This window comes from Pinus tabuliformis, chromosome 1_1 (assembly GCF_031772625.1).
Source record: "Pinus tabuliformis cultivar Carrire ecotype Pingquan chromosome 1_1, CPIR1, whole genome shotgun sequence".
NCBI lineage: Eukaryota > Viridiplantae > Streptophyta > Pinopsida > Pinales > Pinaceae > Pinus > Pinus tabuliformis.
In genome coordinates, this window is record NC_142297.1 from 895,372,615 (window position 1) to 895,388,978 (window position 16,364).

Sequence of the window (16,364 nt, forward strand, 5' to 3'; positions counted from 1 at the left end):
ATAATATGTTATAACCAAAATTAGTTCTTATACATACAACCATAGATATTATCATACCCACATAACAACCTAAGCCATATTTAAACAGGAACACAACAAATTATAGATATAAACGAAATACTTCATTTCATTAATGTAAAATACTGAAATATGCTTACAAATAGAAATGGAAATAAACGAGCTAGGGCGATGGTAGCTTGTCTCTGAGAAGAGAAGTGGCGGCCACATGCCTCTGAAATATTTTACAATGAGGCTCAAAGGCTTATTTATTGTTGAGAAACAATGGAAAACCCTAAACATCCGAAAACCTAACCCTAGGAGATGAAACGCCAAATTGTGGGCCCTGTTTTGGGTAGATTGGTACATAAACTTCTCGGGGTCGTATCTTTGACATACGATCTCCATTTGACGCACGCAATAGCTTGTTAAAAAGATCTATCTGAGGAATAAAACTTTTGGAAGATCAAAATTACTTCATGGATCCATGTTGTTCCCATATTTACCAAAAAACGTCATTTAGGGCCTCAAAACGGATCCAGAAGTTCAGGACCCAAAAACTACTAAAAATTGTAAATTGTGCTACAAATAAGGAAACTGAAAAACTAAAAGAGATAGTTGTGGGGGTCCAAGTGGGATAGGTGGGTGTACACCAACATCCACCTGGATCATTACTCCCCCCTTAGGAAGTAATGGTCCCCATTACATTGAGTTCCTCCATCTGCTAAACCTGGTCCCTAGTGAGTTGTTCTGCAATCTCTGATGTGTCTAGTAATGGTGGGAAGCATGGTAGAGGGTGGTCCACCTTGAATACTTGGTGCAAGAGAAGGAATGGGGGAACGTTGTGCTCCAAAGAATTATTCCCCATAACCTTGGTACTAGTGTAAGGACCATGTCGCTTCTTGTACTTGTCATTTTTCATAATGGAGTGGTGAGATATCAGCCTTTTGGGTAGAGGTGCTTTGGGAGTTAGTTCGAACGAATGTTTGACCTAATAGTGCAACTGTGTCCCTATGGGTGAGGAGAAGATTTTTGTGTCTGTTTTCATGACCGTATCCATCTACTACTGTTGTTGCGTGGAGGAACCCTTTGCGGGGGTTATGGATGTCGTGACGATCTTCCCCTTACTTTGGGAGTGAACCAAATAGAAAATGAATTTCCTAGTCTGGGAAATGAGCTTGTTGCATTTCTTAGTAGTGATTATAGAGGTGGCAGTAAGTGGGGGTACCTCTGGCATCCTGTATAATGAATTACCCAAAGTACTAATAATATAGCGAGGCCTTGACTCATAAACAACATGTGGCCTCCACAAGTATGGCTGGCCTAATAATACATCACAAACATCTAGAGGTGCAACATCACACAATACCTCATCTGTGGAGTGCTTGATGTTGTAGGGAAGGTCGAACTACTGGCGGCCTTGGAGATCTCGTCCTTGGTGAAGCCACCCGATACTATATGGCTGCAGCTATGGTGTAGTCAGTAGGCCCAACTGCTTCACGACCTCTACTGAAATGAGGTTCTTTTTCCTCCCACTGTCAACAATGAATTGCAACAATGAACCCTTCACCCACATCTGTGAGTGGAAAAAATGCTCCTCCTCCACTGGGTCTTCGAGTTCATTCTTCTGGATCTTGGCGATGGCAACAGTGGTGTTGGGCTCCGCATCAATGATCTGCTTCCCTTTGTCATTCCCCTTGTTAGGTTCTAACTCAGGGTCGGAACATGCATATGATTTTGAAGCCTTTAACTCAGCCACCAGCGATTGCTTGGTCTGACACTCACTCGTGTCGTGAGTGGGGCTCTTGTGGAACTCACACCACTTTCTTGTGTCCTTCTTCAAATTTTTGGTGTTGTTCTTTTCTTGTGGCTTGGACGAGTTGTCCTGGGTTGCACCATCTTGGCTTTGTCCTTGGTTCTGTGATTTGGGGAAGCCTTTCCCTTTCTTCAGATTCGCAAATCCAAAGTCTCGCTTTTTTTGTTTGAACTTCTGCTCGATTTTGACGGCATATTGGTACGTCATGCCGAGCGAGGAGATGTTCAGGAAATCCATCTCTTCCTGGATGTATCTATGTAGGTAGCCACAATATTTTACTATCAAATGTAGCTCAGAGTCCTTGATACCCAACTGTGTGCGAAGGGTATGAAAAATGTTTGTGAACTCTGGCACATCTTGGTCCCTTCCCTATCACAGCATGGTCCACTTTATGTATTTGTCCTCATAGTTTTTGACAAGGTAGTACTACTCTTTGATGGCATCCAAGAATGAATTCCAAGTGGGCATGGCTAAAAATACTGAACCCGTACTTTCATCCTTCCACTCGTAGTAGGTTTCCCACTAGTCCTTGACGTGGGGGGTTGCTTTGAGAAGAGCAAAAATAATCTTTTCCCGACTAGAAAAATAATGAATAGAAAAATAACCTTCTAACATATTTAACCATTTATCTACGACATATGCATCTATCTGACACTCGAATATGTGGATTTCAAAATTAACTTGTACCTTAAAAGGTGTGGTGTTTCCATAGTAGCTGCCGAAATTCGATGCGTCACCTCTGGGTAGCCGCTGAATGATTTGGGCAAAGTTGTCCATCATCACGTTCCTTTTCCGCTCGAGGGCTTCTTCAAGAAATATTTTGACAAGATCCCCTGCCCCCTCATCTTTATTTTCATCGGCCATGGGAGGCCGTTGGTATTTGTGAGGCTAATCTTGCAAAGGTTCAACCAGATTGAGCCCTAGCCCTTATATCTCGACCTCATTGGGGACGTGAAAAGAAAAACAGAGAGAAAGAAGACCACTCAGATACCACTGACTCGGATTTAAATAGGAATGCAACAAATTACAAAGATCACCATAAACATAGAGATGCAGTGGAAATAATACTTCATTTCAGTAATGTAAAATACTGAAATATGCTTACAAATAGAAATGGAAATAAACCAACTAGGGTGATGGTAGCTTATCTCTGAGAAGCGATGTGGCATCCACATGCCTCTGAACTGTGTTACAATGAAGCTCCAAGGCCTATTTATTGTTGAGAAACAATGGAAAACCCTAAACATTCAAAAACCTATTGCTAGGAGATGAAACACCAAACTGTGGGCCCCATTTTGGGTAAATTGGTACATCAACTTCTCGGGGTATTAACTTTGGCATATCATCTCTGTTTGACCCACAAATAGCTCATTAGAAATATCTATCCAAGGAATACAACTTTGGGAAGACCAACATCGGTCCATGGACCTATGTTGCTCCCAAATTTCCCAAAAGACGTCGTTTAGGGCCTCAAAACAACTCCAGAAGTTTAGGACCCAAAAAACTACTAAAAATAGTAAATTGTGCTACAAATAAGGAAACTGGAAAACTGAAAGAGACAGTTGTGGGGGTCCAAGTGGGATAGGTTGGTGGCCACCAACATCCACTTGGATCACAACCGTGTGACTTAAACTAGGTCTATAGCATACAAGCATATACATGAGTTTAACATGCATAATATTTATATCACTACATCAAAATCACCCTCTACAAGTGTCATGAAAGTTATCTCACCAAGAAGGAACACTACAAGAACCCAACCCACACGCGAATTCATAATCCATAATATGAATATTGTTGCCGTCATCCAACATTTTTTTAAACAAAGCAATCAACTATTCAATATTGGTCAAAGTAGCAGGAGGAATTTTTTGAACCAAGTCTATGTAGCCAAATTACTCCTCTTTAGCGAACTCAAGTCCTTCAAAATTTACATTAACATTGTGACTATCCATGGTAAATGTGTTTGCATCTTCACCAATAATCGATATTCCCTCTCTATTTATCTGAGGAGGGCCATTGTATGAATCAGTTGTGCTTTGATGATTTAGTAATTTGTTTGAAGCCATTGAACGAGAATAAAAACAACCCACCTTTATGGCATGCTTTCAAATGTTTCTACAAATAGACCATGGGAAATCACAAGTTAAGAAATTTGTTTGATGACAAGTGACAAGATATTTCTTTCTAGTTTTGGATTTACTCCTCACCCAAAAACCATGAGAGGTTTTCCCATGAGGGCCACAATCACTATCTAGAATTCTTTTTTCTTTTTCCATTGACGATTCAAGTTGTTTCTGTTTCCTGTAATTATTCAAAAAATCCTTCCTTTTTAGAATTTCCTTAAACCAATAACAAGGTTCAACATTTGCTAGAAGAACATATATCAACCAATCCATCATACAAGAGCAATTTTTTTTTTTATTAGAGAGAAAAATTGTCTTTAGGTAACAATGATATGACTCCATAACATTGTTTGTCTCCTGATTTGCATGGGGAAAATTTCGACAACCTTTTACCCACATCTCTAATTGCATAGAAGTTGGGTTAATGAAGATATTTCATCTGTATGAAAACCAAAAAGTGAAATGTAAGAAAGAGTTTGTCAAGTTACATATCTTGTCACCAGCAACCAAATTCTTATGGAAATAGTCAAGGAACTTCTCCTCATTAGCAAATTTTTTGAAGAAAGAATTAATTTCACTTCTCACTTCAACATTAGAAAAATAATTCATAACTCAACCCAAACCATTAAGCATCTCTTTTTCTATTTCTGGACTACTGGCAAACCAATTCACATTTTTTAACCATATGTTCCAGACACAAAATACAACATTAGACCTTGTGATTCTCCTACCAAATTCAATTCATTTCAAGCATGTTATTTTTTAATAAATACAAGTTATATTGTAAAATAAGAAGATTGAAGTTACCTTAAAGCACCGATTTCAGCCAATGCATCATCAACCATGAAGGCATTAACTTTCCAACTATGATAAACTTGATGACACTTATGCATGAGGCGTTCCAACCATAGTGAAATGTCTTGTGATGTATTTCGTGATGCCACCACCCATGCAAATGGAACCCCACTTTTTTTCTCAATAGCACGATGAATGTGTATAACTAATATTATCACATTAAAAAAACATTTGAAGTCAACTTCATCTCATTAATCATTATTAATCAAATTATTGCACTAGAACAACCATTCTTAATACACTCACCCCATATTTATTCGTACTAAATGTTGAATCCATGACTATTAGGCTATCATTCGATGGCTTCACCATGGTCTCCAACATCTGTTTCATTTGAATTCCAATTATAAAAGGGATCACTCCACCATTTCTCTTTTGATAAAAGAAAAAATCATCTAGGTGCTTTCTATACCAAAGGTTCACACTCATTTCATCCCTCTTACTCAACTGATACTTTCCTTTCATTAGATGATTATAGATGTTAACAACATATTTCCTATACAAAAAGAAATGCCTATCTCGAGTTGCAGGATCCATGTCAACATATTTTTTAACATGCATTTTGCAAACCAAGTCTACTTGCACTTCCAAGAAGAAACAAATATCTACATAGGAAACTATGTCCCTTGATAAATTTGGTTGATGTAGAGACCTAGCATGACCCGAAGTGTCATGTTGGTCATGACAAGGCCATCCTTGGCTGTCTACATGCTCATACATGCTATATGTTATTATCATTATCTTAGGGATTTGAAGCATAACTTTTATAATGAAATGGAATTGGAAACCCTTCTTTTTCACAAATGGGTATCTACATATCATTTCATCTTTTCCTTTTTTATCCTTGAGGCGATATGAAAAAGCATAACCTTATAAAAATGTTTGAAAAGTCAATACATATGAATTCATGAAAAATGATTGAGCACTATTAATACCAACATCTAAACAATGCATCTCTAGAAAACTTACACTTCATATAACAAGGAAGTAGTAGGCCTTGATCATGGGCATTTATTTTGTACCTGGGTGAAAGAACATGGAGCATCTAGGTTCATTTCCTCTCCTCTAATAAAGTCTCCAATTCTAGTTGAAGGGATTTTTGCAATCCGATCAATCTCTATGTTTTTCACATGTACTTCTGACCAATCTAAATATGTTTTAAAAGGGATGATCTTTTCTTTAGGGTCTTGCACCATAAGGGCAATGATTGTTCCCTGTTCGACTTGTTTTGCCATTTTCTGGCATGATGAGTCGCTGCAACTGCGAGACAGTCAGTTGCTGCAACACTGAAACAACAAATTGTCGTAATGGTTAACCAACATTAACAAGCGAGTTTCCACAATGATTAACCAACATTAACAAGCGAGTTGCCGCAATGGTTGACCAGTGAGTTGCCGCAACGGTTGAACAAGAAATTTCAAGTCATAACTAGGTGTGTTCATCCCATAACAACATTTCCTTTATATATAGTCTGAATAATTTTTGGTGCTCTGTAAACATCGACAGACAAGCAACAACCAGTTGTGTGCAATAGAGAACAACACTTCCTTTATATAATAGTTTGAATAAATTAGGTTTTAGTAATGTGGAGGATTATGGGTTTTACAAATTGGGTTTTAGTAATTGGGTTTTGACCAACACCATAAAAAACAATAGCAAAAAACATTATTCTTATTAATGAGACTTGGAATCTGCATAGATTTCGACATTTCTTATTTTGAATTTACATTATGAACAACATCCGAGTATAAACGTTTTTCATGTTGTTTGCATGTTATTTATGCGAATTTAAGCTCCATTCACATTGAACATTGAACCGATATTTGCAATGTGATCAACACAGACAATTTAAATTTACCCCAACTAAGGGTGCATGCTTATTAACTAGACGATCAATCTGCAATCTGGGAAGTTTCATGAAGCTTCATCTGAGGTTGTAGGGCATTTCAAAATGATCTCAGATCGAATGGAATTCAAATGGACGAAGGCGTGAATTCAAGGTGTGTGGCTATTGCATGAGTTAGGTGATCCGTCGTGTCGTCCAGCGAGCTTCCTTGCAAATGGGAGCTCCACAAATGAAGTATCCAGATAGGGTGCATGGAAACAGAGTTGTTAACGTTAACGTTTGGGACAAATCTGATTGTTGTTAACATTAACGAGAGATGGAACCCTGGTCACGAGAAAGACCTCGCCCATGGTGAGGGGACAAAAAAATCGATAGGTGTTTCGTCGACACATTAAATCACTCCTTATAATTGTTGTTTCCACACTATATTCATCATGAGGATTTCAATAGGGACGTACTCCAAGCCTAGAAATTCACGTAATACGTGCTCCTTCTTACCTGGTACCGGTAATCACTATATTCACTTTATGAGGGTTATTGCTATGTTGCTTGACTAAGCTTGCTGGGTAATTAACATCACGTGTCGTCTATATGTATAAGACTAACATAACTATTAATATAATCAAAAAAAGTTGTGAATTCAGTCCTTCAGGCAAATATGCATAAATACAAGTTACTCTTACGTGTTTTGTTTACTAACCAGTAGTGATGGTTATTTCAATGACATCGTCTCATTGTAGAGTGCACTTAGCTTAGCAATTCCCTCTTTAAAATTTGAGTTATTATCACACTATTGCCTTCCGCAATGGAAATGGACCAACACTTCAATAATCTTCACTTTTGGATCGAATACACTTTAAATTTTGGTTATATCAATCTTCAAAATTTTGCGGCATATAAAAGGAAGTCCCTCGTTTACAAATATCTATCTAAAAATTCCGTGAATATCAAATGGTGGCTTTTAAATTAGCATATTTTTATCATATGGTGGACTTTAAGTTACCATGCTTTTATATGGTCATGAGGATCTCAGGTTTGTACTTATCGAATTGCATGTCGTTCATGATGTGCATGCTAAATAATTTTTAGAATTATTTTTTATTATTTAATTATTTTATAAGTGTAGTTAATTTGTCTTTTTAATCATTATTTCATATGATATTATTAAAATTACAATATTTGATGTTTGTATAATATTGGTAATAATTATTCAAGTTACAGAAAGAAAGAATTGATAGTAATTTTTTATTTATTTAAGGGTTATAAAAATTATTTAAATTCATTTATATAATTGTTCCTAAACATAAAGGTTATAAAAGGTATTGAATATTTCACTATTCAACATATGTGACAAGATTGCTACATTAATAGTGGGTGTGATAACACTATTGTTTTGGTGAGTGCGTTAAGGATGCTAATTAATGGAGAAAATAAATTGATGTTAGTCATATTTATTATAGCCATTCAGTTTGGAAAACCAGAGGCTGGCGTATGGCCTTGGGCTCGGTAGCCTTGCTGGTGACGGTGGGCCTACATCAACCTCTAAAACTAAATTGAAAACCAAGGTTCAACTATAAAAACTTAGAAAAATTACGCAGAATAGAAAAGAACATGGCCTAGCACCATCACTAAATGTCACTTGGCAATGACATAATAATATTTTTCCTTGTTGGGGAAAAAACTTGATTACATGAAATACATTCACGTTATTTTCAATAAAAAAAATTATCAGCTTATCATAAACTAATTTTTAGGAGATTGTTATCTTTTGTCTTCTACAAATTCACTAAAAATAGCAAGAAGAAATTGACATTGATAGCAAAATGATCAATAAAGTGTTATGGATATAAAACTGAACACAATCAATCTTTGAAGATAAATGGAAATATATACTACGAATGGTTAATTTGTTTTAGATTTTGCATTTCTTATTATTGTCTTTTTGTTTATGTATGCGATAGATATTAAGATGAAAATAAAGACAATGTAAATACAATCACTCACAAACCACAATGATGACAAAGATATTCACTAGGAAGTCCTTTCAAGAGAAATCCCAATTGGAAGATGAGATTATTCTTCTCTCTTTGTCTAGAATGGAAATGATGCAAAAGCAAAGGAGAAGGAACTCTCTATTGACTTTCATGAGACCTATGTCCTATGAGTTTCTACTAAACACACTCCTGCATTGTTATGATGTCTATATACACTCAACTAATATGCTCTACCATAGAACAAAATAGAAGAAAATATAATGGAATCTCTATTCCTCTTAGTGGCACACTAATAGTTACAAGTAAACCCTCCTATAGTCTTAATATTCCCCACATGGGTAGCCCATTTTCTATGAGTAATGAAGGATAACATTGCATCATCTTGAATTCTAGTGTTTAATCATAATAACTCAACTTTTGGGAGGAATAACTCTCAGACTTGAGGGATACTTCAATTGGAAATTCATGCATGTTAATAAGGAAAAATTTTCTAAAATATTTTACCAATGAAAATTTTCATACCATTGCTGGTAGTAATTCACTTTAGAGATCAAATATATATTATATTACCTAGTCCATGTCCATTATCTACATCTCTAGTAAGATCACATTTTATCCATACATATAGTACTAAACCCTAGAGTCCAAGTACTTTTGCATAAATGCCTGACTTGGTAGGTTATATGTATAATAATAATTCAAAGCTACAATTTTGTACTTATCGTATCGTTCATGTAACAAAATATATATATATATATATATATATATATATATATATATATATATATATATATATATATATATTCGTCATATTCAACCCTGTATTTCTAATAATAAGCATTATTTATGTTTTAGATAAACTTAAAGTTGTAATATAATTCACAATAGAAGTTACTCCATGCAAATTCAAGGGATTAAAAATACTTGATTGATTACAAATTTAGTATTAAAAGAGATAATACTAATAATATGGAAGGAGTATGATGGAATGGAAAATGATTTAAAAAATGTGAAACAATGGGATTGGGATAAAAGAAAAACGCTTTTAAGAAATGGAAAAAAGCATGAGAGCAATATTGGAACATAATTAAATTAATAAAAAAAAAATCATTTGTACAACTTCAAACTAAAATCAATAGCCCTAGACCATTCCAAATTCACCAGCAAATGTAGAAGGGAAGAGTTTTACCATCATTAGGCCCAAAAAGCCACTTCTTGAAACATGAATCAATAGAGTTGTAGTTATGATTTGTATTGAATCCCATAATCTTAATAAAATATTTCCAGATTTCAATAGCCACTCGACACTCAATGAAAAGGTGCATGATACTATCTCCTTTAAATTGACATAAGGAAAATCTCCCAAGACCTCGAAACCCTCTCTTACATATGCTTCCCACATCAATATTATACTTCTTCGAACAAGCCATCCAAACAATAAGCATTTTTGCGGTAATTGCCAATGCCACAGTCTAGAAAACAAATATTTTTCTTTTGGTGCTCTATAAGAGAAGGATATATAATTATATAAACCACATACTAAAATGTTCTTGTATGTAGTAGCGTCTAACTAGAAAATTGAACAGTCATCTCCATTTAACGAGATGCTAGCCAAAGATAAAATCGATATGAATTCCTCCTAAAAGTAGAGCTATCATGATTAACCACCCTAATTCAATATGATGCCATGTTATCCTTTATTACACATGGAAAATGGGTTAGCCATATGGAAACTATGAAGAAGACTCTAGGAGGGTTGAGTTATAACTCAAGTTTAGGGTTGAAATGGGTCAAATATAACCACTAGATTTCTATCAAGTTGTATTATAACTTGGTCACGAGGAAGATTAAAGGATCCATGCTATTTTCTTCCATTCTTTTCCATTGTGGAGCATAGTATTTGAGTGTGGATACAGGGTATAAGAAAAGGAGGAGTTTATGTTTAGCAGCAACCCACATTCTGCGGGTCTCACAAAACTCAATAGAGAATTCCTTCTCCTTTCTATTTTCATAATTGCGACTTGTGAGTGATTGTATTTACATGTTTCCTATTTTCTACAAAATATCTATTGCATGCATAAAAAAAAAAAAAAAAAAATTTGAAAGGAATTAACCCTTCATAGTATATATTCTATTTATTTTCAAAGATATATTGTGACAAATTGTCCAATGGAATATTCACAAAAGTTTATGAATCTTCTCTTCTTGGTATTTTATGTGAATTTGTAGGGATAAGATCGGGTTAAGAAGAAAGTCATAAAATCATATCCATGGCCAATGAATTAGTTTATGATAACCCTTAAGATATGCTAGAGGAGTGTTTTTTATAACTAGAAGCACAACTCGTTGAGATAAACCATAATATTAGCCTCTTCATGGTAGCGTAACCAATAAGCTTAGGTTAATTACAGAAAACGAAGGGATCATCAAGAATCAGAGAGGGAGCCCAATAAACTTGAAAAAGAGTAGTCAAGTTCAAGTGTCGTTAACCATTCATAGTCTCTCTTCAACCCAAAAGTCAAGGTGGATATGAATCCACATAAAGGTTAGATAGATGCATTGAAATTAAATAATTGATTGTAATGGCTAGAGGTTTATTTTAATGTTCACCATATAGAAAACTAGAATGATATGTTGTTGCATAAACTATTTTTAAGATAACTATTTAATTATGAAGGTTGTTACATTAAAATAAAAGACTACATAAATAATGAAACATTATATATATATATATATATATAAATTATGTTTAACGAATTTAAGCTTTTGTGATCCATATCAATTTTCCATTTATTTTAATATATATTCATAAATATATGTCCTTTAAGCTTATGGTAGAATTAACTACATTCTATTTTAACTTTTACAACTAACTAATATTTATAAACGATTAGATAACTAATTAATTATTTCATGTATTTACTTAATTTAAATTAAGAATTAAAACGTATATTTGATTTAAAACGTAAATAACTTATTTCTATTACGTGAATTATTTTATGATTATAATATATTAACTTGCTTATTCTAACATATATTTATAATTATAAAATTATTCATTCATGTTTATAAGGAAATTAATAATTGATTTTGCTTATTTAGTCAATTATGCCCTTCATAGTCTAGCTAGCCTTTTCCTGGTCTAATCTAGCTGTTATCTTTGGTCATGGGATATTCTGCTGATCTATTTATATTGCATAGCAAGTTCTGCTCATTCAACTTGTCCTGACGATGAACCACTCTTGTTGGTTCGAAACGCGTCGACTAAAATATCTCTATGCAATTTTTCACTGAAGATTCTTCTCAAAAATGTGTTTATTAAGATGAAAAACAAGTCTTAGATTAAATTCTACCAAATTTTAGATAATAAGGAATTGAAAAATAATCTTATCTCGAATCTAACTCAAAAACCCTCCAAAATAAAAGTAATAGTAATAATAAATTATTTATATATACAATTACAATAAAAATTATTAAAAACACTAAATAAATTAAATTTTGAAAGACTAGAATCCATTTCATCCCTCTAAAATAATAATAATAATAATTAAAATTTAATATTAAAAAATAATAATAATAATAATAAATTACTCATAAATATATATAATTACCATATATAGCAATAAAGATTACGAAGAACACCAAATAAGCTGAATTTTGAAAAACGACGAGTCCATTTCATCGAATCGATTAGAGAAAACTCGAAACACTTTAATGGAATTGTTTTTATTGAAAATGAGGTGAATGTATATGTAATAAAGTTCTTTCTCGTAGTAAGGTAAAATCTTACTTATGACGGGCGAATCTATGTTTTGAAGTTGTACAAAGACATGGTGTGTTGATTGAGTTCCACGTAGAGCATTAGAAATTAGATACTCTGTTCATGTGTAGTAATTTGTTATAAAGTTTTTACTAAAAGTTTTCAAAGAAAATTTATAAATCACCGTTTCAACACAAAGTATTATTAATATAATTATAGAAATTTAAAAATAATTTATAATAAGTGTGGTAGTATAACATAGTTTTTGTCAATTAAACTAATAATTATATTGTTACAAAATTTGTATATAAAAATTAATATACACTAAATATCAAATATATTATTAAATATTTAAATTAATACTAATATAATATAGAGAAAATTAATATATATTTTTCAAAATACAAATTAATATATTTATTGTGGATTTTTTATACACTTCTTTGTTATGGGTAATTTACATATATATTTTTTTATAATAAATGTGGTAGTATAACATAGCCTTTTTTAATTAATTTAAAATTTATATTGATAAAAATTTACATATAAAAATTGTTACATAGTACATATAAAACATAACATTAAATACTTAATGGAAAAAATTAATATATATTTTTCAAAGCACAATCTAATGTACTTACTGTGATATTTTCCTACATCTCCTTACTATGCGTAAGCCAAACTATATTATTTTTACGTCGTAAGGCGTTCCCTCTGAGAAAGACATCCCTAAAATGTGACGTGTGCGATCTTGAGCCATTGATTCTGTGTGTTAGACGATTGGGGTGTTTTCTGCCGTTGATTTAATCTGTTTTTTTCATAGAAAAATATTATTTTTTCCACCAGCTGGAAAAGATCTGGCAATGGGCCATGAAAGGCCAGGCCTCCTGGCGATGAGACTCTTCGCAGTGACTGAACAGAAACGTACGTGTCTTTGCAGTGATGAAACGTGTCTTTCTTCTTGGTTTCGTGTCTTTCTTCTTCTACCTGAGGGCCGCGTAGCCATCATACCCCGAAAGTCAGGGTTGGAAGTTCCCTGGAATTGGAGAATTTCAGGTAAGAAAGTACTCGGGTTGGAAGTTCCCTGGAATTGGAGAATTTCAGGTAAGAAAGTACTCTTTTCTGAACAATTTCGACGATTTTATTTTTTTTCCTATCCATGTAGCTCATTCGAGTATATAAATCATGTCATTTTTCTGAAATCGTGAATATTTTGATGGTTGTGAAAACAATGCTATGACAGTTATCTTCTGTCAGAATTGAAAGCTGCTACAGAAGGTATCGGACAGCCAGAGTGGGCATTTTCAAGTCCTCACGATGCTGGCAATTACAATGACCAACCAAATTCTACACCTTTCTTTCGTAAGGATGGATCTTGTACAAAAGATCGTGGAAGGTTTTTTCTGGCATGGTATTCAACTGTTCTGTTAAGACATGGTGACAGAATCCTCGAAGCAGCCTCTGAAATATTTGAAGGCTGCCCGATCAAGTTGGCAGCTAAGGTGGGCTCATAGCATACCAAGCAACTTGATTTCAGGGTGTGTAAGCGTGAACCTACGAAGATAGTTTTCTTCTTTTAACCTCCCCCCCTTTCAATTTCACCAGTGGCAAGGTGGGCTCTTGTCATACCAAGCAACTTCATTTCAGGGTGTCTAAGCATGAACCTACGAAGATAGTTTTCTTCTTTTAACCTCCCCCCCTTTCAATTTCACCAGTGGCAAGGTGGGCTCTTGTCATACCAAGCAACTTCATTTCAGGGTGTCTAAGCATGAACCTACGAAGATAGTTTTCTTCCATCCAACAATAATGGGGTTAGCCCTGGCCTAGCCTCAGCCTAGCTAAACTGTGCTGAGATTCAAATATAAACTAACAGCCGTAAATCTCCAATAATTTACACTTGAACTGCAACCCAGCCAATTTATCTTTTACTATTATTACTTGCTGTATTTTCAAGTTCCATTAATCTATTCTGATCATGAGTGAACATTAGTCTCATTTCCTTTCTTTTTGCATCTGTAGTTTGCTGGAATTCACTGGTGGTACAAGTCTGGGAATCATGCTGCAGAGCTTACAGCAGGCTATTACAACTTAACCGAAAGAGATGGATACAGACCCATAGCCAAAATGCTGGCAAGACATCGGGCGGTATTGAATTTCACATGCATTGAAATGCAGGATAATGAACAACCATCTGAAGCCGGTTGTGAGCCGGAGGCTCTTGTGCATCAGGTGAATAAAAAAATTGAAGTTGACAGAATCAAGGTGGATTTCCATAGCTGGTTCTGCTAAATTTAATCTTAATCACACTGCATCAAACTAGGGATTGGCTTAAACTTAATACAGTGGAGAACACACATAAATTAAATTTTATTTTAGGTAGGAAATATGAGCTTTATGATGTATCATCTGATAAAATGAGTGCTAGTGAGAAATTGGTCACAATGACTAATATTTCAAGTGAAAAATTGACCAGCATTGAATCTCTGAAAAATAATTTAGACTGAAGAAAATCCATACATAGTTAGATATCGTCTTTTTTGGTTTTGGGCGTTGGTTATCTGAAAAATGTGTGGTTCCAGGTATTAAATGCTGGATGGAAAGAAGGTATTGAGGTTTCCTGTGAAAATGCTTTACCTAGATTTGATGAAGAAGCATATGATCAGATTGTAAGGCAATCCAGACCCGAGGGAATAAACGAAACAGGACCGCCCAAGAAGCGAATATCCGCTTTTACCTATCTAAGGCTATCTCAAGAACTCATGCAAGAACATAGCTGGAAAGAATTCAACAAATTCGTGAGAAGAATGCATGTGGGTTTGGTATGTACCTTGTCCATATCATTTTCTTTCACTCGATGAGATTACTTTTGTCTAATTGGAATCTGAACGGCTACTTTTATCATTTTGTTTTTCTTGTCCTCTTTTTCAGGATTATGATCTGGAGCCTGAGAAATACTTCAATCCAAGAGTACCTCTGAAGCGTTCAAAACCTAGGCAGGAGATTGAAGAATTCCTTGCTGCAGCAATAGCACCCGTGCCTGTGTTATTACATGGGATTGCTTCAGATGACAGTTCAGGTGTCAACCTTACAGAAGAGAGATCGCAAATACAGGGGACGGTGTCTGTAGAAGATAAGATGCCACTCACAGGAAAAATATTGAAGTGGCTTCTATCACCACTCTCATGGTTCCAAAGAAAAAATTAGAATCAGCGGTTGCAGCCAGTCGATGAGCACTCCTGAGTAGTACTAGAATCGTTGAATGTTTACATTTGTGATAGCAAACTAATGATTTTGAACGTTAAATCAATCTATTGAAGATTGTATTTTTAATTGACCGGATGTAAATTGAGTATCAAATCATTTAACGGGTTGTAAAGAATATTCTAAATTTTTAGTGTATACTAATTTTTTCGATCGAATAAGTATTAACAAGGGCAACTGGCATTGCTGTAGTCCCTGCCGGTATGCAATTTCAGGAAACACCCAAATTCAATGATAATTGAGGGATATGCAATTTCAGGACACACAAATTCAATGATAAATGACTAATAATCTAAATGAGTTAACAAACCTTTAAACATGAATGTGGCTAAATGACTGTGGGTAAATAACTTTAAATATGAATGTGTATTAATTTTATTAAGCAACAACCAGCGGAACTAAGCAGAATCAGTAATGAAATATTTGTATTAAGGGTAAAATAGGAAAAATTGTGAGTAGGTAGTGGAATGTTTCCTATACAACATTGTCAAATTTTAAAATGAAACTCTTCTAAGTTCTCAAAATTGTTAGAACTTTATCTTTATCTTTGTTGAAATTGAAACATACAAAACTTTTACTATACTCATAAGCTTCAGAATCACTTTAGTTATATATTATTTTATAAAAATGCGTGGATAGGTAAAAAAATATATCTTACCTAACACATTCAAATTTTAAATTCTAACTCAAAAATTTATATTTAAAAACG

The 16,364-nt window shown here is 34.2% G+C and overlaps 1 protein-coding gene across 1 annotated transcript; it reads left to right on the forward strand.

Annotated features, from left to right (window-relative positions):
• Positions 1–13,257: 13,257 nt before the first annotated feature.
• Positions 13,258–15,598, forward strand: LOC149217290 (beta-amylase-like). The gene is made up of 5 exons (XM_089390178.1): positions 13,258–13,498; positions 13,628–13,896; positions 14,414–14,623; positions 14,974–15,213; positions 15,323–15,598. The coding sequence occupies exons 1-5, from the start codon at positions 13,258–13,260 to the stop codon at positions 15,596–15,598; spliced, it is 1,236 nt and encodes a 411-aa protein (XP_089246304.1).
• Positions 15,599–16,364: the final 766 nt, after the last annotated feature.

Coding starts and splice junctions, on each gene's coding strand:
- LOC149217290 (XM_089390178.1), top strand. CDS start 13,258: ATGGGCCATGAAAGGCCAGGCCTCCTGGCGATGAGACTCTTCGCAGTG. Junction 13,897..14,413: donor CGATCAAGTTGGCAGCTAAG/GTGGGCTCATAG, acceptor TTGCATCTGTAG/TTTGCTGGAATTCACTGGTG. Junction 14,624..14,973: donor CGGAGGCTCTTGTGCATCAG/GTGAATAAAAAA, acceptor GTGTGGTTCCAG/GTATTAAATGCTGGATGGAA.